This window comes from Kogia breviceps, chromosome 10, assembly GCF_026419965.1.
Source record: "Kogia breviceps isolate mKogBre1 chromosome 10, mKogBre1 haplotype 1, whole genome shotgun sequence".
NCBI classification, from domain to species: domain Eukaryota; kingdom Metazoa; phylum Chordata; class Mammalia; order Artiodactyla; family Physeteridae; genus Kogia; species Kogia breviceps.
In genome coordinates this window covers 72,570,370-72,594,393 of record NC_081319.1, presented here as the reverse complement: position 1 = coordinate 72,594,393, position 24,024 = coordinate 72,570,370, and the positions used below count along the sequence as shown (strand labels likewise).

At 38.5% G+C, this 24,024-nt stretch overlaps 1 protein-coding gene across 1 annotated transcript in view; it reads right to left on the bottom strand.

Moving 5' to 3' along the window:
* DNAH8 (dynein axonemal heavy chain 8) overlaps window positions 1-24,024 on the bottom strand; it is a 338,470-nt gene that overhangs the window by 229,713 nt on the left and 84,733 nt on the right. Inside the window, exons 25-31 of the mRNA XM_059077211.2 lie at window positions 14,135-14,210; window positions 12,976-13,171; window positions 11,204-11,400; window positions 10,105-10,231; window positions 9,025-9,260; window positions 6,728-6,832; window positions 2,593-2,706 (exon numbers count right to left, since the gene is read on the bottom strand). Of these exons, the coding sequence (XP_058933194.2) occupies window positions 2,593-2,706; window positions 6,728-6,832; window positions 9,025-9,260; window positions 10,105-10,231; window positions 11,204-11,400; window positions 12,976-13,171; window positions 14,135-14,210 (1,051 nt within the window). The remainder of the gene's footprint in view (window positions 1-2,592; window positions 2,707-6,727; window positions 6,833-9,024; window positions 9,261-10,104; window positions 10,232-11,203; window positions 11,401-12,975; window positions 13,172-14,134; window positions 14,211-24,024) is intronic.

Below are 24,024 nucleotides of genomic sequence, written 5' to 3'. Positions count from 1 at the left end.
CTATTACTTCCTTTTAAACAAATAAACATGATTTTTAATTTATATGATCTAATTTTGTCCTGTACATGAAGTTTTCATGTATTTTTTGCAACAGTTTTATTGAGATATAATTCACATACTATACAATCAACTCATCTAAAATGTACAATTCAACAGTTTTTATTATATTCACAGACTATGATAACACTCAATTTTAGTATATTTGCATCACTGTAACTTCTATTCATTTTTGAAAGGACCTTGACACAGCTAATAAAAAATGTGATTAAATTACATCCTATATGAAGTTCATAACACAGAGCTCTGTTTTATTTCACTTATGATTATAAATGATGATGCTGTGGTTGTGCATTAGAATAACTGAGATAGGACTCTGAGAACAACCTCCTTTCATGAATAGTCCACCCAGCATGGAAACAGAGACACACATAAGGTTGGAAGAAGCAGAAGGCAGTCTCTGCTGGCCATGAGCCAGAAAACAGTTGCAAAAATGATCCCAAATGGTCTGTACAATCATGAATATTATGGATATGCTAAATAATATGCCAGATTGCCAGTGTAATAGCAAAATAGAGCAATAAAATGTTGACTAATCAAACCTAAAAGAGATGTTTAGTACACGTTAAAAAAAAAGTGTTACATAAAAGTATGAAATTAGAACACTCCCTAACACCACACACAAAAATAAACTCAAAATGGATTAAAGACCTAATGTAAGGCCAGACACTATCAAACTCTTGGAGGAAAACATAGGCAGAACACTCTATGACATAAATCACAGCAAGATCCTTTTTGACCCACCTTCTAGAGAAATGGAAATAAAAACAAAAATAAACAAATGGGACCTAATGAAACTTAAAACCTTTTGCATAGCAAAGGAAACCATAAACTAGACCAAAAGACAACCCTCAGAATGGGAGAAAATAGTTGCAAATGAAGCAACTGACAAAGGATTAATCTCCAAAATTTACAAGCAGCTCATGCAGCTCAATAACAAAAGTACAAACAACCCAATCCAAAAATGGGCAGAAGACCTAAATAGACATTTCTCCAAAGAAGATATACAGATTGCCAACAAACACATAAAAGGATGCTCAACATCATTAATCATTAGAGAAATGCAAATCAAAACTACAATGAGATATCATCTCACCCCGGTCAGAATGGCCATCATCAAAAAATCTATAAACAATAAATTTTGGAAAGGGTGTGGAGAAACGGGAACCCTCTTGCACTGTTGGTGGGAGTGTAAATTGATACAGCCACTATGGAGAACAGTATGGAGGTTACTTAAAAAACTAAAAATAGAATTACCATAGACCCAGCAATCCCAGTACTGGGCATATACCCTGAGAAAACCATAATTCAAAAAGAGTCATGTACCAAAATGTTCATTGCAGCTCTATTTACAATAGCCAGGACATGGAAGCAACTTAAGTGTCCATCAACAGATGAATGGATAAAGAAGATGTGGCACATATATACAATGGAATATTGCTCAGCCATAAAAAGAAACGAAATTGAGTTATTTGTAATGAGGTGGATGGATCTAGAGTCTGTCATACAGAGTGAAGTAAGTCAGAAAGAGAAAAACAAATACCGTATGCTAACACATATATATGGAATCTAAGAAAAAAAAACGTCATGAAGAACCTAGTGGTAAGACGGGAATAAAGACACAGACCTACTAGAGAATGGACTTGAGGATATGGGGAGGGGAAAGGATAAGCTGTGACAAAGTGAGAGAGTGGCATGGACATATATACACTACCAAACGTAAAATAGATAGCTAGTGGGAAGCAGCCACATAGCACAGGGAGATCAGCTCAGTGGTTTGTGACCACCTAGAGGGGTGGGATAGGGAGGGTGGGAGGGAGGGAGATGCAAGAGGGAAGAGATGTGGGGTCATATGTATATGTATAACTGATTCACTTTGTTATAAAGCAGAAACTAACACACCATTGTAAAGCAATTATACTCCAATAAAGATGTTTAAAAAAGTGTTATAAAAGTAGCACCAAGAGCTTAAATTATCTTATGATTTCAGATCTATGGTGACCACTAAAAGAAAGTAGAATATTTTAGGGGACTATATCCAACTTCTGAATTTAACTTCAAAGAGGTCGACCATTAATCAGTCAGTATACCATGTTGAACAGTCTGTGGGACTGACCAAGGATGACATTTATTATTTATGTTCAGTGACCCTTTTGGTTCTCTAAGAGTTAGTGGGAAAAAAATCAGTTGTATAACCCTGGCATTAGGGCATTTATAGTTTCTTACAGCCTTCCAACAACTGTATTACATTTTTAATTATGAGTATTCTGGTCTTGAGAAAGGACAAAAGCAGACTTTGTTCCTTCCACAATTTCCAAAGTTGTTGCTCCTTTTAGCAGTTAAATCTTCTCTCTTTCTACATGAAACATGCTTAAAGGACGAGCTATCCCCCCTTTTTAATAGCTGCAAATATGCAAAGATAGTCTCTTACATACAATGTACAAATCACAGTGTATTTCTCAGGGTTCATTACTTTCATCTCATATAAACATACCACCAAACATCTTAACACACAGCATGCAACACTTAAATTACCGTCTCATATGCTTCTGCAAAATTCATTACATCCTCACGAAAAACTTCCACGGATTCAAGTAGACTACTTTTAAACTTTGGCTGCACTTGAACTAGTTCATCTTGTACAGAAACCTGGAATAAAAAAGAATATTCAACGTGAGAGTGAAAGTAATGAAAACTATAATTTTACTCCAGCAAATTTGTTATCTCACAGATGTACTGTATGAACAAGGATGTCTCTGCAACGTTGTTAAAAAAAAAAAAAGAAAAACACAGAAATAAACAATCCAAATGTGCCATCAAGAGACTCAAATCATTCTAGTTCATGACCCAAGAGGCAAAGCTATCTAACTGCAGTTAGGAAAACATTTTCTGGCTGACCCAGTTCAGGCCAAGGAAACAGTTACTACTGTGGGCCCAGTCTGAGTCACATGCTGTCTCTGGGACCAGGCCACAGTCTGGGATTAACAATTTCTAGTAGGTTCACATGGTTCCAGTAATTGGAGCAGTTCCCTCTAAGAAAATGATATTACTCTAGGTTTAAAAAAATAGCAAATATGTCTTCTACAATGGTCTTCAAAGCTTCTGCTTAAACCTGCAATCATAATAGTTAGCACTTAATTCATGTTTTCTCTCTGCCAGGCTCTTTACATATGTTAACTCATTTCATGCTCACAACCATCCTGCGTGGAAAATACTAATATTATACCCATTTTATAAGTGAGAAAACCAAGGCCCACAGAAACTAACTTCCTCAACGTCCTAGCACCAGTATGAGACAAGGTCAAGATTCAAAACCTGGCAGTGTGGTTCCAGAGCTCTTGCTCTTAACTGCTCTCAACAATAGCATCTTTCTGGGTTGGAACGTATACTGCTTTAAGCTTAATGGTGACTGTAGTAAAGACTGGGTCAGTAGGTTTAACACTAACAGAGAGATGCCAGAAAAACCCAAGTGAATCTGTTAAATTGAACAATAATAGAAAACTGGGCTTCACTAAATCTCAACAGAGGGCTCCCCATTTCCTTCCTAAGACTCACTGTCTAGACTAACCAGCAAGCACTTTTCAAAATAAGTGATTAGTCAATATTGAACTTAAATAGAAATAAGTATTGAAAAAGTATTTTATGTACATCATCTCAAGCCTCATAACTGCAATTTTAAAAGCTTCTAAAATATTCCTAAAGGACCACATGAAGAAACTGAGAAACAAGGGTTATTAACTTGCATAAGATCACCCAACTGGCTAGTGGCAGAGCCAGAATCACAAGTCATAACCCCAAATTCAGCTCTGTGTCCTTGCTACTGTGCCTTGCTTCAATCTCAGTGACAAGTCTTTCCATAAAGAGGAAATTTTAAGCCAACATTAATTAATTAATATTCAATAAAATTTTTTTAGTATAATTAAAGAATCTAGACCCTCCCTTGGGGTTCACTTTTAATGGCTAAATATTTACCAACTTCAAAAATGCTTAGAGAGAGATTTATAGCTATAAAAGCCAACATTAAGAGAAAAAAGACCTCAAATCAGTAACCTAACCATCCACCTTAACAAACTAGACAAAGAAGAACAAACTAAACCCAAAGCAAGCAAAAGGGAGAAAATAATTTAAAAAGAGCACAAATAAATGATATAGAGAATAAGAAAATAGAGAAAATCAGCAAACTAAAAGTTTCTTCCTTGAAAAGAGCAACAGAAGTGACAAAACTTCACCTAGTCTAACCTAGAATAAAGGAGAAAGGGCTCAAATTACTAAAATTAGGAAAAAAAAAGAAGGGACATCACTACTTACTTTACAGAAATAAAAAGGATTATAAAGACACAATCAACAGAGTGAACAGGCACCCTATAGAATGGGAGAAGATATTTGCTAATCATATGTCTGATAAGAAGTTAATATCCAGAATATATAAAGAACTTCCACCACCCAACAACGAAAAACAAACAACCCAACTTAAAACTAGGCAAGATATACAAATGGCCAATAAGCATATGAAAAGATGCTCAACATCACTTTTCATTACGGAAATGCAAATCAAAACCACAATGAGATACCACCTCACCCATTAGGATGCCTACTATCAAGGACACAGAAAATAACAAGTGTTGGTGAGCATGTGGAGAAATTGGAACCCTTGTGCACTGTTGCTGGGAATGTAAAATGGTGCAGCTGCTATGGAACACAGTATGGCAGTTCTAAAAAATTGAAAATAGAATTACTATATGATCCATCAATTCTATTCCTGGGTGTAACTAAAAGAAGTGAAAGCAGGTCTCAAAGAGATATCTGTACACCCATGTCCATAGTAGCATTATTCACAACAGCCAAAAGGTGGGAGAAACACAAGTGCCCATTGCTGGATGAATGAATAAACAAAATGTGGTATATGCTGCATATGAGGGAATATTATTCAGCATTGTAAAGGAAGGAAATTCTGACATATGCTACAACATGGATGAATCTTGAGGACATTATGCTAACTGAAATAAGTCAGTTACATAAAGAAAAATATTGTATGATTTCACTTATATGAGGAAACTGAAGTAGTCAAATTCATAAAGACAAAGTAGAATGGTAGTTTACAGGAACTGGGGAAAGGGTGAAATGGGGAATTGTTGTTTAATGGGTAGTTTCAGTTTTGCAATATGAAAAAGTTCTGGAGATTGGATGCACAACAATGTGAACACACAACACTACTGAACTCTACACTTAAAAATGATTAAGATGGTAAATTTTAGGTTATGTGTATTTTACCACAATTTTTTTAACCTTAGTAACAAAGCTACTATAATCAAGACTGGCATAGGGGTAGACATATGGATCAACAGAATAGAATTGAGAGTCCAGAAATAAACCCTTACATTTATGGTTAATTGATTTTCTCCAGGGTGCCAAGACAATTCATTGGTGAAAGGATAGTCTTTACAACAAACCGCACTGAGACAACAGGATATCCACATGCTTTTACATGACATTGGACCCCTAACTCACACCATATACAAAAATTAACTCAGAATGTATCAAAGACCTAAATGTAAGGGTAAAATTATAAAACTCTCGTAAGAAAACACAGTAGTGACTCTTCATGACCCTGGATTAGGCAATGGTTTCCTACATACAATACCAAAACACAAGCAACAAAAGAAAAAATAGACAAACTGGACTTTATCAAAATTTAAAATTTTTGCACTTCAAAGGACACCATCAAGAAAGTGAAAAAACCCAACAAATGAGAGAAAATGTTTGCAAATCCTTTAAGGGACTTACATCCACAGTATATAAAGAACTCTTACAACTCAAAGAGACAACCTAATTTAAAAAACAAGGAAAGGATTTAAATTCACCTTTCTTCAAAGAAGATATACAAATGGCTGGTAAGTACATGTAAAGATGCTAAGAATTGTTAGACATTAGGAAAATGAATTACTGGTAAGTGAGATAATATGGATAAACCTTGACAACATTACTGTAAGTGAAAGAAGCCAGTCACAAAAGACTACATATTATATGATTCTATCTATATTGTGTCCACAAAAGGCAAATCCATAGAGACAAAAAGTAGTGGTTGCCAGGGGCTGAGGTAAGGAGGAAAATGAGGAGTGATTACTAATGGGTATGGGGTTGCTTTTGGGGTGAAGAAAATATTCTAAAATTAGATAATGATGGTTGTCATGCAACTCTGTGCATATATTAACAATCACAGAATTGTATACTTTGAAATGGTAAATGTTATAGTACGTGGATTATATCTCAATAAAGCTTTTAAGATAATATATATTGAGCTTTTTAAAGGTTTGAAATGTATTTTTTTCTGGAGATAGTGACTTCCCTGGTGGTCCAGTGGTAAAGAACCACCTTCCAATGCAGGGGATGAAGGTTTGATCCCTGGTCAGGGAACTAAGATCCCACATGCTGCGGGGCAACCAAGCCCACGCACCACAACTACTCAGCTCACCCGCCTCAGTGAGAGAGCCTGCATGCCGCAAACTACAGAGCTCACGTGCTCTGGAGCCCACACGCCACAACTAGAGAAGAGAAAACCCGCAAGCACGCCACAACTAGAGAGAAGCCCATGCACCACAGTGAAGAGCCAGTGTACCGTAACTAAGACCCAACACAGCAAAAAAAAAAAAAGAATTAAATTTGTACTTACAGCTTTACTCTGCAATTTGTTGAAAGAATATCTCAGGGTATCAACTGCTTCTGATTCTTCTTTGGTTACTTCAACTTCAAATCTGTTTAAAATAGCATAGGCTTCCTGTGGGGTGGGGGTAGAGTTCAGAAACATCACAAGGAATATAATTGCCAAATGACTTAGATGTCTTCTAAAGACACATTCCTATGTCTTCAAAGACTAGAAGAATGGGTCCCAAAATTGAACGTGTATAAAAAGGTTCTTTAGATTATCACTTACATCAGATATTGACTTTAGATCCCAGGCCCTGAAATCTGAATTTAATAAGCACCAAGGTGATTCTGGTGGAGAGTAGGCAAATTGCTTTGAGATACTATCCTAGGAAAAACTCCAAGGAATAATTTTCTGCCTCTCTCCTCCTTGATCTTGTGACAACACCGGGCAAAATGTTTTCTCATACTCTATTAAAATATGGGTTGGGCTTCCCTGGTGGCGCAGTGGTTGAGAGTCCGCCTGCTGATGCAGGGGACACGGGTTCGTGCCCCGGTCCGGGAGGATCCCACTTGCCACGGAGCAGCTGGGCCCGTGGGCCATGGCCGCTGGGCCTGCACGTCTGCAGCCTGTGCTCCGCAACAGGAGAGGCAACAGCAGTGAGAGGCCCATGTACTGAAAAAAAAAAAAAAATATATATATATATATATGGGTTGGCTATATAAGGAATGGAATGAAATGACGATGTGGGAGATATTCTGAAGAACAGAAACTAATGAACAAACAAAGCAAAACAAAAACAAATTCATAGATACAGAGAACAGATTGGTGGGTAACTAGAGAGGAAGGGGATTGGACGACGGTGAAATGGGTGAAGGGGATCAACTGTATGGTGATAGATGGTGACAAGACTTACAGTGGTGATCACTTTATAGTGCATACAAATGTTGAATTATAATGTTGTACACCTGAAATCTGTATAATGTTATATACCAATTTTGCCTAAATTTTTTAAAGTGATGAGTTGGCAATTGGCTTTACCAAAATAATTTATACTGAAAAACTGAGCTTCAGCAGTCAGGAAAAAATGATATGATAATTTGTTAAATCTTGAGAAGCGAATGGTCAGCATTCAAAATACCCAAACACTAAGATTTAAAGAAGTAGTAAAGGTATGAATTTCATTAGCTCCCGAAGTGTATAAACTCCAAGTGGGTTCAAGAAAGCAATGCTCAGTCATGAACACTGGGTACCAAAAGGAGGCAGGAGGAGTGCCAATTCCCCAGGTTTGCAGGCAATAAGGGAGTGCACTGTCCACAGAGAATTTTAAAAACAGTAATAAAATGAACTGAGTCTGATTTTTATTATCACCATGAGCCAGAAATTCTAAATATTAGTCATAAGTACTTGTGAGAGACAGAATAACAGCCTCCCCAATGTTATCCACACCCTAATCTCCAGAATCTGTAAATATGTCACCTTATGTGGCAAAAGGGACTTTGCAGATGTGATTAGTAAAAGAATTTGAGATGGGGAGATTATCCTGTATTAGCCATGTGGGCCCAATGTAATCACAGAGGTCCATTTAAGGGAAAGAGGGAGCAGGAGATTCAGAGTTAGAGATGTGATGACAGAAGCAAGGGTAGGAGTGGTGGCGCTGCTGGAAGGGAGCCAGGAGCCAAGGAATGCAAGCAGCCTCTAGAAGCTGGAGAAAGCAAGGAAAGGATTCTTCCTTAGAGCCCCTGCTGACATGTTGATTTTAGCCCCGTAAGACCCATTTTCATACTTCTGACCTCTACAGCTATAAAACAATTTGTTTTAAGCCATTAAGTTTATGGTAATTTGTTATTGGAGCAATAGGAACTAAAACAGTACTCTTCCCTAAAAACATCTCTTGTTGACATAAATTCCAACAATTTACTATTGAGCCTAAGTGGACCACTCCCACCATCTGCTCATGGTATGCCACTGGTCATAGGTGAGACACATAACTGGTTTCTAAGGAAAGCCAAAGATATTTGGGGAACTTGCCTAACATGCAGGATTGAAGTGAGAGAATACAACCATTCTTTTCTGTAAAATGTAAGTGCCAGCATAAAAAAATTAACACTGTCTAGACCAGTACAGCATTATGAATATATTAATATTCCTTCGTATATTGTTCACTGTTGATAATTGTCAAAATCCCTCCAAGGACATCAACATCAGAGAGGAAAAATAGGCAGACTGTGCCATAAAATAGATGAAGAAATAAACTTTTTAGTGTTTTTCTACTTTTTAAAAAAAATACCATTTCAAGAAAGAAAAATGCAATCATTTCTTACTTCAATTGGTCCCAAAGTCATGTCCATTTGAATTTCATTATCATGGATACAAGACAAGCCTTCCATCGCAAACCTGACATCATCTAAATCACGAATAGGTCTAGATAACTTTTTCAAGTATTCACTGATAAATGTTATCATGTCTGACATTTTCTTTTTGTACTCTTCATTCAAATATCGACAGAGTAGCATCTTCCATGCCTTAGCTTCAACTGATAAGGCCAATTTCATTGGCTCTGGTGAAGACAAGAAAAGGTCAAAATAAAATACAACTGACATTCTGAAACAATTCACTTTATGTGTAATCTGAGCATCTATAACTGCACTATCCATTTGATGGCCACTAGCCACATTGAGCCACATTGAGCACTTGAAATGTAGTTAGTCTGTAGTTCGTTGGAATTAAATGTTCTGTTAAGGGTTTTGAAGACTTAATTCCTATCCTGGTGGAGTATATTAAGCCATTCATGAGAAGGACACTGAAGTCTATGGAGAAGAATTTTGGAAATTAGTCCTAGCACTATCCAATGTGAACCTTGCTCTGTTTCTGGCAAACCCATTAGAAGCCTTCACTCATTTCCCCAATTTCCTCTAGGTAACCCCTATATGAGACCAGCAGCCTACACTGTTGAGAACACTGTGCCTGGCTAAAACAGCTCTCCCTCACTACAGTTAGCAGTAGAGTCAGCTTGGGCTTTTGATATCAGACATTAAGTTGTTGTCTCATAATCCTCTGATACTTTAACCCCAACTGGACTAACTTCTCAGGAGATCTCAAACTGTTTTGACTCATATCCCATGTACACAATCCCCTCCTCGCAGTAACCTGTAGTTCCCCCTGTAGTTTTAGTTGTTTGAGTGTCAATTTAGTATCAAGTACACTAAGTCACTTTGGTATAGTATTATAATACATAATATATGATAATATATAATATATATAGCATATATATGAACAATATTGGTGGTCCAGAAATACTTAATGTTTACAATATTGTACCAAGGTAGCTTAATAACTGCTTTCTAAATGAAGTAACATTTCATGTGAAAATACAGACACTTTACATAATATTTATAAAATACCTGTATGCAATTCAAGTGTTCCTACAACTATAATAGGCTTCAACTCATCAATCTCCTGCTCAAAAGTAGCATAGTGTAGAATTTCGGATCTGATTTCAGTCAAAGAGGGGTTGTTAGCCAAAAACTCCTGTAGCAAAGAAAGAATCAACATTTTCTTCGGCTTTTTGACAATGTAAATCTTACGCCTCTAATAGTTGAATTAGCAAACTGCATCTGTTTATATATTTTTCCTCTTGTATGTGCTATCAGGCCAGTGGCTCGGTAGAGAAAGGGATGAACAGTTAGCACTGAAAGAGGAAGCTATGTGAGGGAATTTCACATTTCTGAATGGTTATTCAGAGTTCTAAAGTTTCCTTGAGTCTCCAACCAAATATACAAATATACAGCTGAGCCTATGTAAGCTGGACACATACCCGGCCTCTGGGCATGTCTGGAACATAATTAGTACTCAAATGTTTAAGCAAATTAAATTAAACAAAATCTGCCTGAACCTCATTACTATCAACTGCCCCAGTGTCAATGTGAGAATTATGCAAGACATGATGTGTTAGGTGTGTGGCATTTACAGGTTCTCGGCCTCTGTTCTTGAGTTCTCATCATTATCACTGATGTTTTCTTGGTCCTCCCACAGGAGTTAGAGATAAACAATACAGAGTGAAATAAGTCAGAAAGAGAAAAACAAATATCGTATGCTAACACATATATATGGAATCTTAAAAAAAAAAAAATGGTTCTGAAGAACCTAGGGGCAGGACAGGAATAAAGACGCAGACATAGAGAATGGACTTGAGGACACAGGGAGGGGGAAGGGTAAGCTGGGACGAAATGAGAATGGCATGGACATATATACACTACCAAACGTAGGGTGGATAGCTAGTTGGAAGCAGCAGCATGGCACAGGGAGATCAGCTGGTGCTTTGTGACCACCTGGAGGGGTGGGAGGGAGACGCAAGAGGGAGGGGATATGGAGATATATGTATACATATAGCTGATTCACTTTGTTATACAGCAGAAACTAACACAACATTGTAGTGCAATTATACTCCAATAAAGGTGTTAAAAAAAAAACCAAACTGCATCACAAGTAGCGGAAACATACCTTCACTTTCACGTCTCGGTCCTCTGTCCAGAGCATCTTGTACTTTTGAAAGTCCTGCAGGGCCTCATGAGCCACCTCTCTGAGAGAATTCACAGAGGAAGAAAGGAGGAGGACCAGCTTGGAAATATCTTTGTGCTCTGCCACACCTGGATAAAAATTCTTCAGCTTCCGTGCGGGGATAATTTCTTCATAAGATTCTGAAAACAGACATTTTTATCCTATAGATAACTCCTATATTCAACCTTAAATACTATCAATTGTAATATTTATAGACTTTTTAAACTTTATTTTCTTAAAGACCCCCCCCCACCCCATTCCTAGTAATTAAGAGCTATTCTCTCGCTAGCTTCCCTTATTCTTATTAAACTACGGTGTCAGATTTTGAGGTCTAGGTTTCTTTAACATGGGGAAACTGTTATTCAGAGGAGAGAACTGAACGACACTGATTAACCACTCCCCCCAAAACAAAACGTCCTCCAAGGAAAGATCAGAAGTGTTGAAATTGTTATCCTACAGAACAGGCTTGTGGTTAAAGGAAAGCCACTACGTTTACTACCCAAATGACCTTAAGCCAATTATTTAATATTCATGGAAATACTTGTGAAGATTAAATGAGACAACATATGCTTGTCCTCAACTCAGCATCTGGTATATAAAGATCACACAACCACCGTTAACCACCACGATAAACATCTCTTGCCGAAACATAGTCATGTCACAGCCTTGAATGAAACTCTCAAGTATTCTCCATCAGGCAGAGACCATACGGATACTTTTGTTTGGCCCAAACAGTTCCTTACTTTTTTAAAGCAGTTGTTAACAATTAAAATATCATGAGATTTCATGAAAAATTCCAGACTGCCATCTTCTCTTTTAAAATGGTTCAACCTGGTATTCCTGCATGGCAACAGTTAGCTGAAGTATCTATAAATGATACTTACCTGGGGTGGGGTGGAAGAAAAGTGGAGATGTTGATCAAAGGGTACAAACTTTCACTAATATGATGACTAAATTCTGGAAACATAATGTGTAGTATGGTGACTATAGTTAATAATAATGTATACTTGAAATTTGCTAAGAGAATAGACCTCAAGTGTTCTCACCACACACAAAAGAAATGGTTAACTATGGGAGGTGATGAATATGTTATTTACATTGATTGTGGTAACCACTTCACAAAGGCATACATATATCAGAACATCATGCTGTGCACCTCAAATATGTATAACTTTTGTCAAAAATAAATAAATAAAAATGTTAATGTGGCAGAAGAGCAAAAAAGGAAAAAAGAATTTGGCTTTCCATACAAGAAAGTATCCAAAAATGTCTATAGAATTTTGGGTCAGTGTCATATCACACTAATAATTATTTAAGGGAATAGCTTATATATATTTCATGTACAAAGAACACATGACCCAGATTTTCTAAGTACCATGTTCTAGCAAACTAAGTTTATCAGATCAAATACAATGCTGAAAATAGAATTAGTTCTAAGGTTTATTTTCATTTTTAAACTTTGAGATTATGGTAGTAGAACAGTGATAAATATCCTTGTTCACCCATGATCAAAATCTGAAATGTCTGCACGCTATGTTTAAGATGGAAGATGGAGAACACTAGTTTTTTTAATGTAAAATTTAACCAATACACCTGTAAAAATGAGTTTAAAAATATCTAGAGGCCGTCGTACCCAGGAAGAACCAGAAAGACCATTTACTAACTGTTATAGTTCTAAGACTCGATTCATCTGAGATTTGTTTTAACATTCTTACTGTCTTCCTTCCTCAACTGCTTTCCTGTGCTCAGATGGGTCCCGTCAGTAGTGGTATGGGAGGGGCTGCTAATGACAGTCTTGATGTGACGGGTCTGCTGTTGCCCCCAGTGAGCCACTCCTCTGCTGACCTCCAGGGTTAACTGGATCACACGGTTAATGGCTTGTTGAATGTCATCCAAACTAGGAACCATTACCTGTGGAAAGAAGAAACAAGTTCCTGGTACTGCCAGCACATACAAATCCATCCCTCTGATTCTCACCACACCTGTTCCCCACTGAGCGGGGAAAGCCTCCGCTGGCCCAGTGGAAGGCTGCTTCGAGGAGAGGGATGGTAGAGGAAGGTAGGCTGCAGACTTTACTGATCTTCAAGCTTTCCTATTCTACAATTCCTGCAGGCAGAAAGGTCAAACATAGTACTTGTCATCCTTTCCCTGTGAGGGTGGCTGGATGCAGCCAAATATTGTAGGCAGGTGTTGGATGTCCATGAAGCAGAGTAACTGAAGAAATTATACTGCCAAGATTTTGACCTCAGTTCTTTGAAATGCACCAAATAAGCAAAGAAGCTGTTTTCCAGGAGGCCAGACTGTGTAGATGTGGTGTCAGGTGAGCCACAGATTGCTCCTGCCTGGCCTTAACCCTTGGCTCGTCACAGAATGCACCTCAGTCATCCTGTATGGCTTGGTGTTCCAGATGCCGATAAGCAGCTAGAGGGGTGGTAGAGAAAAGTGCCCTAAGAAGGCACAAGGGACTCATGAACTCAGGGCACAGGCTCTCTCTTTCTTTCTTTGTTTCTATTCTACCATGGGTTGTCTTACAGTTGGGTGTTCAGTATAGGGATGTGGACTTCTGAGATGGTCTTATTTAGATAATTTAATGTCTGGAGTAAGAAAAACCAAGATGGTTTGTAGGGTACTTGCTAACTGATGGCCCAGCAGATACTTAACTCTTAACACCAACCTTCGATACACCATGAGCTCTGCAGAAGTAATTTTTATAATAGATATAAATGATACACTTTTATTTTTGTTAAATACGGAGGTGAAGTCAAAAAGCACAGATGAACAAGAGATTAAATAAAAGTTCAGTTCTAATTCTATACTTCTTAAATACATTACCAAAATATCACTGTATTAACTTGAATATTTAATAATACTTACCACATTAGGAATCACAAGATGTACTTCAGATTTTAGAAAGGAAATAACATCTTCTGACCGCTTTCGTCCATAAGGGCTGTAATAAGATGGACATTTAACTTATAAACCTTAACCTAAAATTTCATAACTAGCTTGGTTATGCTACAAGTTTCAATCCTAAAAAAATAAAGACAATTTTCAAAATGCTGAATTAATGAAGAGAATGTTATTTACAATGGAATCATAAATTTCATGAACTAGTTCATAAATTAAGAACACTGAATGGTTTAATATTCTTTGAAGTGAAATACTAGTCTCCTACCCATTTTCTAGTTTTAACGTTGCTTTCTCTCATTAAAGTACCACCTAATGATGTTTACTAAAAGCACTCCTTGGGCTTCCCTGGTGGCGCAGTGGTTGAGAGTCCGCCTGCCGATGCAGGAGACACGGGTTCGTGCCCTGGTCCGGGAAGATCCCACATGCCGCGGAGCGGCTGGGCCCGTGAGCCGTGGCCGCTGGGCCTGCGCGTCCGGAGCCTGTGCTCCGCGACGGGAGAGGCCACAACAGTGAGAGGCCCACATACCGCAAAAAAAATAAATAAATAAATAAAATAAATAAAATAAATAAATAAAAGCACTCCTTTTTACCAGCCTCACTACAGATGCTGAAAATCACCAACAAAAAGCATATGCCTTCATATACTTTATTTTTGTGTGTGTACAAGATTAAACAGGAGGTTTCTAGTCAAACCTTCCAAAAACTGCCTTTTTAAACAATATCAGTTATGCTCAGACAGAAGTACAGACACACAGACACATGAGTGCAATTAATGAATGACACATATCAGCACTGCAAATTAGTTTGGTTATCTCCCTCTGCCTGATCTCTGTCCCCATCCCAGACAAAATTATAATAAATGTAAACTTTCCATAGCAAGAAATGTTATTATTACTGAAAAACTACACCTCCATTCATAACTACAAGCAGACTGGGGGGTGGGGAATCACAAGAAACATAAAGCCTCCACATTCACAGTGGAGACCCAACTTTAGTATTCTGGGTCAATGGTTCCCAGATAAACATATTATTGCAAGGAACTCTTTGAACTAAAAGCAAGCAAACAAACAAACAGAAAAAACCTCTAATTCATAGTCTCACTGTGAAATCAAGATGCAACAATAAAACAAGTGTAGACTACGTTTGAAAGGGTACAATCTGAGAACAAGAGCTTCATAAAGTATAATCAAACAGCTGAACTAACAGAAGCAGTGAACAGTTCAGCCGATCCTGGTGACTTATTTGACAAACCAGAGGATTAGCTTAAGGAATTTTCCAAACTTTCGGATGCAAAATACAAGAGAAAGAAATTACTTAAGGAAAAGGTAAGTGAAATAATAAAGAAAAGATAAGTAGTGTTTATCGAGCGCTTAGTGTATGACAGGCGCTTTTCCAAGCACTTTCCATGAATCAACACATTTCATGCTCATGTTAACTCTTGATGTGGATCCCATGATTATTATTTCCATTTTGTAGATGAGGAAACCAAGACACAGAGGGTTTAAGTAACTTACAGCTGGTCACTCAGCTCAGAGACGCTCTACTACCTAGATCCAACGTGGGAACCCTACATAAAATAAATTTAAGCATAGCCCTTCTCAAATCTTAAGAAGAGACTTGTTTTTTCACCTTGAAAGGATTCTCTGTGTGCCTGAGAGGATTAATGGGGGGAAAATGACTTACAGCTAAACAAATAATTTGTTAATTTCCATAATAAAGGGGGAAATCCTGTAAACAGCAAGAAACAGTTTGTTTCTTAGAAAAGAAAATCAGATTAGCAGCAAAACCCACATCTGAAAATGGAAACAAAAGAAGCCAGTGATTGTGCTTTGTGAATGGCATTTAGCTACAAAATATCGGTTCTGTCTTGACCTCCTGAATGATAACACCTTTTATCTGGATGTTCTCTGTCTGCATCCCACCTGAGGGAAAAATCAAATTGGGTTTGCATTTCAGTTGAGGCAAGATATATTAATAATATCCTTCATTACTAAAAGAGATCTTGACTGTTTATGTGGATGGAGTGTACAGGGTTTGCCCAGATGAAGGTTGGCAAGCCAAGTGCCGCAAATAAAAATGAAAAAGGAAGCATTAAAAAAAAAAAAAAAAAGAAGCCAGTGAAATAGTATTTGTGGAGTGTGAGAGAAAGAGGTTGTGATACAAGTTGACTTACTAGCCTTCATGGGTGAGGGTAAGAGAAAGACGTTTTAAACAAGGGAGGATTCTGCAATATTATACTCATGTATACCTCTTCAAAAATCACATCAGTACTGTTGTAAATTAACATGGCATAGTGAGTTCAGACTTCAAAAATGCCTTTTTGTGCCAAATACATCACAATCATGGATAGACTCTGAAGGACTTGAGAATGCTCGAACACAAGATTAGGATCTCCACAAATCAGGAATGCATCAGAAACACACAACAGCCTGGCAAGGGCTCTGGTCAGGAAATAGGCAGTGAAGAGTGGGAGGTTGGCCCCTGTGGACTCTGGGGGACTGAAGTAGTCCGTGTTGGAGGGGACTCATCCAGGCTTGCTACCCGAAGCCAGACATTGAAGTGATGTTCCCCCACTTGTAAAGAGAGGCCAAACAACAACAAGATAAAGTTTGTCAACCTACTGCTTGCAGCTGCAGCTTTTCCAAAAGATGTGGGCCTGGGGTGAAAGAAGCAAATACACAGCATCCCCAATAAGCCACTAAGCCGGGTCACTTCTGTGCTCCCCGGCTAAACCTTCCATTTCCCAGCATCTCTTCAGGGGATATGTAACTGTGAACAAACAGGACCCAGTTCTGCACTCAAGGTACCAAGAGTCATGTGGAGGCAAAAGTGAAACTCCTAGATAGGGAGGGAAGGAGAGAGAAACACACAAAAACAAAAAAACCTCTCACTCAAGGAGAGCCTACAAACTAAAATTCCAATATGCATGCATAAGTCTAACAGTAAGAAAGAGGACTAAAGATATCAATAATTGAAACAAAAACTCACTCCAGATAAAGTTCAATGTATAGAAGTATGACAAACTCTAAAATAAATATATTAAGAATGTTCAAAGAGATAAATGAAACCAATCTTCCAAAAAATAATAAATTGCTAAACTAAAAAGGCAGGAATGATACAGTATCTGGAGGATAAGGAAAAAAGTATTAATTGAAATACTTAAGATGCAGTAGATGAGATCACCTTTAGGCTAGATACAGAGATACTTGCCCATAACATAACCCAGAAAGGCAAAAAGACAAAATATATGACAGACTAGTTAGGAGACAGGAAAGACAGACTGAGATGCCGCAACTTCTGAGATAGTCACGTGTCCATGGTGCCCAGGACAGTTCTGGTTTAAGTCCATCCTAACACTTCATCTGGCTAGTGCCCCTTCACTCAAAAGAGTGTCCTAGATGGAAAAATTATATGGTCAACTTAAGCAACATTCAACTATAGAAGTTCCATAACAAGAGAATGTCTCAGAAGCAATAACTGAAAAAGGAAATTGCTGACGATTTTCCAGGATTAAGGAACCCTATAAGCCCTTAAATAGAAAGTGTACTCTGAGAACAAAGCATGATTAAATAAAGACAAATCCACACCAGGAAAGGAAACTACACAACATCAAGGATAAAAAACAATTTTCAGTTAGACTCACTGCAGACTTCTCATCAACAAGAATACAGGTCAGGAAAAAAATGACGAAATACTTTGAAAGTGCTGAGAGACAAACAAAAGTTTTTTATCCAGCCAAATCGTTTCAGACTTAAAATTAAGAATAACAGAGTTTACACCTCACATACCCTGAGAAACCAGGGGTATAAAATAAATACACAAGAACCTGGAGACTTTAATAAAAATATACCAGTAAATAAATTATTTTTGAGTGTTCAAAAAAAAAGGTAAAAAGTAAAATATCAAACAACAACGATGCAGGGACCTTCAAGATGGCAGAGGAGTAAGACGTGCAGATTACCTTCCTCCCCACAAATACATCTACATGTGGAACAACTCCTACAGAACACCTACAGAATGCTGGTAGAAGACCTCAGACTTTCCAAAAGGCAAGAAACTCCCCACGTACCCGGGTAGGGCAAAAGAAAAAACAGAGACAAAAGAATAGGGACGGGACCTGCACCAGTGGGAGGGAGCTGTGAAGGAGGTAAAGTTTCCACACACTAGGAAGCCCCTTCACTGGAGGAGACGGGGGGTGGCAGGGGAGAAGCTTCCGAGCCACGGAGGAGACCGCAGCAACAGGGGTGCAGAGGGCAAAGCGGAGATATTTCCGCACAGAGGATCGGTGCCAACCAGCACTCACCAGCCCGAGAGGCTTGTCTGCTCACTTGCCGGGACAAATGGGGGCTGGGAGCTGAGGCTCAGGCTTCGGAGGTCCGATCATAGGAAGAGGACTGGGGTCGGCTGCGTGAACACAGCCTGAAGGGGCTAGTGCACCACAGCTAGCCGGGAGGGAGTCCGGGAAAAAGTCTGGAACTGCCTAAGACACAAGAGACCATTGTTTCAGGGTGCACAAGGAGAGGGGATTCAGAGCACCACCTAAAGGAGCTCCAGAGACAGGCTAAAGCCACGGCTATCAGCACAGACCCCAGAGACGAGCATGGAACTCTAAAGCTGCTGCTGCAGCCACCAAGGATCCTATGTGCAAGCACAGGTCACTACCCACACACCCCTCCACTCCCCCGAAGCCTGTGCAGCCCGCCATTGCCGGGGCCCCTTGATCCAGGGACAACTTCCCCAGGAGAACACACGACGCCTCAGGCTGTTGCAGCATCACGCTGCCCTTGGCCACCACAAGCTCGCCCCACATTCCAATTATATTTACCGTGCCCCTCCCTCTCCCCGGCTGAAGTAAGCCAGAGCTCCCTAATCAGCTGCCACTTTAACCCCGTCCTGTCTGGGTGGGAACAGATGCCAGAGGGCGACCTACATGCAGAGGCGGGGCCAAAACCAAAGCTGAACCCCGGGAGCTGTGAGAACAAGGAAGAGAAAGGGAAATCTCTCCCAGAAGACTCAGGAGCAGCAGATTAAATCCCCACAATCAACGTGATGTCCCCTGCATCTCTGGAATACCTGAGCAGACTACGAATCATCACAAAATTGAGGTGGTGGACTTTGGGAGCAACTGTAGACTTGGGGTTTGCTGTCTGTGACTGATTTGTTTCTGACTTTTATGTTTATCTTAGTATAGTTTTTAGCGCTGTTATCATTGGTGGATTTGTTTATTGTTTCATTGCTCTCTTCTTTTTTATTATTATTATTACTTTTAAACTTTTTTAATTGTAATTATTTTTTTATTATGTTTTTTCTTTCTTTTCTTTCTCCCTTCCCTTCTGACCCATGTGGCTGAGAGCGTCTTGGTGCTCAGGCCTGCTATCAGGCCTGAGCTTCTGAGGTGGGAGAGCCGAAGGCAGGACATGGGACCACCAGAGACCTACCAGTCCCATGTAATATCAATTGGCGAGAGCTCTCCCAGAGATCTCTGTCTCAACGCTAAGAAGCAGCTCCAGCCAACAGCCAGCAACCTCCAGTGCTGGACACCCCCTGCAAAACAACTAGCAAGACAGGAACAAAACCACAGCCATTAGCAGAGAGGCTGCCTAAAATAATGCTAAGTTCACAGTCACCCCAAAACACACCACTGGACATGGCCCTGCCCTCCAGAAAGACAAGATCCAGCCCCACCCACCAAAACACAGGCACCAGTCCCCTCCACCAGGTAGCCTACACAAGCCACTGAACCAACCTTACCCACTCGGGGCAGACACCAAAAACAATGGGAAATATGAACCTGCCTCCTGCAAAAAGAAGACCCCAAACACAGTAAGTTAAGTAAAATGAGAAGACAGAGAAATATGCATCAGATGAAGGAGCAAGGTAAAAACCCACCAGACCTAACAAATGAAGAGGAAATAGGCAGTCTACCTGAAAAAGAATTCAGAGTAATGATAGTAAAGATGATCCAAAATCTTGGAAATAGAAAGGAGAAAATACAAGAAATGTTTAACAAGGACCTAGAAGAACTAAAGAGCTAAAAAACAATGATGAACAACACAATAAAAAGAAATTTAAAATTCTCTAGAAGGAATCAATAGCAGAATAACTGAGGGAGAAGAACAGATAAGTGACCTGGAAGATAAAATAGTGGAAATAACTACTGCAGAGCAGAATAAAGAAAAAAGAATGAAAAGAATTGAGGACAGTCTCAGAGACCACTGGTACAACATTAAACACATAAACATTCGAATTATGGGGTCCCAGAAGAAGAGGAGAAAAAGAAAGGGACTGAGAAAATATTTGAAGAGATTATAGTCAAAAACTTCCCTAACATGGGAAAGGAAATAGTCAATCAAGTCCAGGATGCACAGAGAGTCCCATACAGGATAAATCCAAGGGGAAACACACCAAGACACATACTAATCAAACTATCAAAAATCAAATACAAAGAAAAAATATTAAAAGCAGCAAGGGAAAACCAAAAAATAACACACAAAAAGATCCCCATAAGGTTAACAGCTGATCTTTCAGCAGAAATTCTGCAAGCCAGAAGGTAGTGGCTTTAAAGTGATGAAAGGGAAAAACCTACAACCAAGATTACTCTACCCAGCAAGGATCTCATTCAGATTTGATGGAGAAATTAAAACCTTTACAGACAAGCAAAAACTGAGAGAGTTCAGCACCACCAAACCAGCTTTACAACAAATGCTAAAGGAACTTCTGTAGGCAAGAAATGCAAGAGAAGGAAAAGACCTACAATAACAAACGCAAAACAATTAAGAAAATGGTAATAGGAACATACATATCGATAATTACCTTAAATGTAAATGAATTAAATGCTCCCACCAAAAGACACAGACTGGCTTAATGGATACAAAAACAAGACCCATATATATGCTGTCTACAAGAGACCCACTTCAAACCTAGGGACACATACAGACTGAAAGTGAGGGGATGGAAAAAGATATTCCATGCAAATGGAAATCAGAAGAAAGCTGGAGTAGCAATTCTCATATCAGACAAAACAGACTTTAAAATAAAGACTATTACAAGAGACAAAGAAGGACACTACATAATGGTCAAGGGATCAATCCAAGAAGATATAACAATTGTAAATATTTATGCACCCAACATAGGAGCACCTCAATACATAAGGCAATGCTAAGAGCCATAAAAGGGGAAATTGACAGTAACACAATCATAGTAGGGGACTTTAATACCCCAGTTTCACCAAAGGACTGATCATCCAAAATGAAAATAAATAAGGAAACACAAGCTTTAAAAGGCACATTAAGCTTGAGAAAGAAAAACGGAGCTGGAGGAATCAGGCTCCCTGACTTCAGACTATACTACAAAGCTACAGTAATCAAGACAGCATGGTGCTGGCACAAAAACAAAAATATAGATCAACAGAACCGGATAAATAGCCCAGAGATAAACCCACGCACATATGGTCACCTTATCTTTGATAAAGGAGGCAAGAATATACAGTGAAGAAAAGACAGCCTCTTCAATAAGTCGTGCTGGGAAAACTGGATAGCTACATGTAAAAGAATGAAATTAGAACACTTCCTAGCACCATACACAAACATTAGCTCAAAATGGATTAGAGACCTAAATGAAAGGGCCGACACTGTAAAGCTCTTAAGAGGAAAACATAGGAAGAACAGTCTTTGACATAAATCACATTAAGATCCTTTTTGACCCATCTGCTAGAGAAATGGAAATAAAAACCAAAATAAGCAAATGGGACCTAATGAAACTTACAAAGGAGAGGAAACCATAAAGCAAAGGAAACCATAAACAAGACGAAAAGACAACCCTCAGAATGGGAGAAAATATTTGCAAATGAAGCAACTGACAAAGGATTAATCTCCAAAACATACAAGCAGCTCATGCAGCCCAATATCAAAAAAACAAACAATCCAATGGGCAGAAGACCTAAATAGACATTTCTCCAAAGAAGATATACAGATTGCCAACAAACACATGAAAGGATGCTCAACATCACTAATCATTAGAGAAATGCAAATCAAAACTACAATGAGGTATCACCTCACACCAGTCAGAATGGCCATCATCAAAAAATCTACCAACAATAAATGCTGGAGAGGGTGTGGAGAAAAGGGAACTCTCTTGCACTGTTGGTCGGAATGTAAATTGATACAGCCACTATGGAGAACAGTATGGAGGTTCCTTAAAAAACTAAAAATAGAACTACCATATGACCCAGCAATCCCAGTACTGGGCATATACCCTGAGAAATCCATAATTCAAAAAGAGTCATGTACCACAATGTTCATTGCGGTACTGTTTACAATAGCCAGGACATGGAAGCAACCTAAGTGTCCATCGACAGATGAATGGATAAAGAAGACGTGGCACATATATACAATGGAATATTACTCAGCCATAAAAAGAAACGAAATTGAGTTATTTGTAGTGAGCTGGATGGACCTAGAGTCTGTCGTACAGAGTGAAGTAAGTGAGAAAGAGAAAAACAAATACCATATGCTAACACATATATATTGAATCTTTAAAAAATGCTTCTGATGAACCTAGGGGCAGGACAGGAATAAAGACGCAGAATAGAGAATGGACTTGAGGACACGGGGAGGGGGAAGAGTAAGCTGGGATGAAGTAAGAGAGTAGCATTGACATGTATACACTGACAAATGTAAAATAGATAGCTAGTGGGAAGCAGCTGCATAGCACAGGGAGATCAGCTCGTGCTTTGTGACCACCTAGAAGGGTGGGATAGGGAGGGTGGGAGTGAGACGCAAGAGGGAGGGGATATGGGGATATATGTATACATATAACTGATTCACTTTGTGATACAGTAGAAAGTAACACAACATTGTAAAGCAATTATACTCCAATAAAGATGTTTTAAAAATAAATAAATAAAAGAATGAGAAAGTAGATGGACTTCATGCCAAGGCCCTTGTAGTTAGAAATCAGAAAACTGAAAAAACTATACACAGTACTTTTTAAAAAATAGAGCAAATATTCTAAATTTGACGGTAACTACTGAAAGAACTTAAGTATAGGAAAGAGAATAAAAGGGGAAAATTATCCATTCCAAAGATAACAGATAATAAATGAACCAAAGACAAAGGATAGTAAGAAACCACAAAATAAAATGTCATAAATTAAGTGTAACTATATTTAAAAATCACAAAAATGCAAGCAGATTAAACTCTTTAAAAGGCTGAAATAATCAGATTAAATAAAAATATCAGGTATAAGACACATAGATAGAGAACAGACTTGTGGTTGCCAAGGGTGAGGGAGGGAGGGAGAGGGATGGACTGGGAGTTTGGAGTTGGTAGATGCAAACTACTACATTTAGAACGGATAAACAACAGGTCCTAATGCACAGCACAGAGAACTATACTCAACATCCTGTGATAAACCATAATAGAAAAGAACATAAAAGAAGAATGTATCTATACATATGTGTATAACTGAGTCACTGTGCTGTACAGCAGAAACTGGCACAATGTTGTAAATCAACTCTATGTCAATATTAAAATATATCAGGTATATTATGCTTTTAAAAGGTAAAACAAAAAAGCTTCACAGAAAAAATTAAATGAAGGGATAGAAAAGGTATACCAAAAAATCTGGGAAAGTAAAATTAATGACAGACTAAAAAGAATTTGAGAAATCAAGATTAATATGGATAAAGAGGCTCATCAAATAAAAATAAAATAAACAGTGTTCTAGGCAGACTTAACTATACGACATCGCATGCACCTAACAACATAGCTTTAAAAGATATAAAACAACGACTGAAACAGAAGGAAAATTTGACAACTTCACTATCACATTGGGAGATTTTAACAGTGCAATTA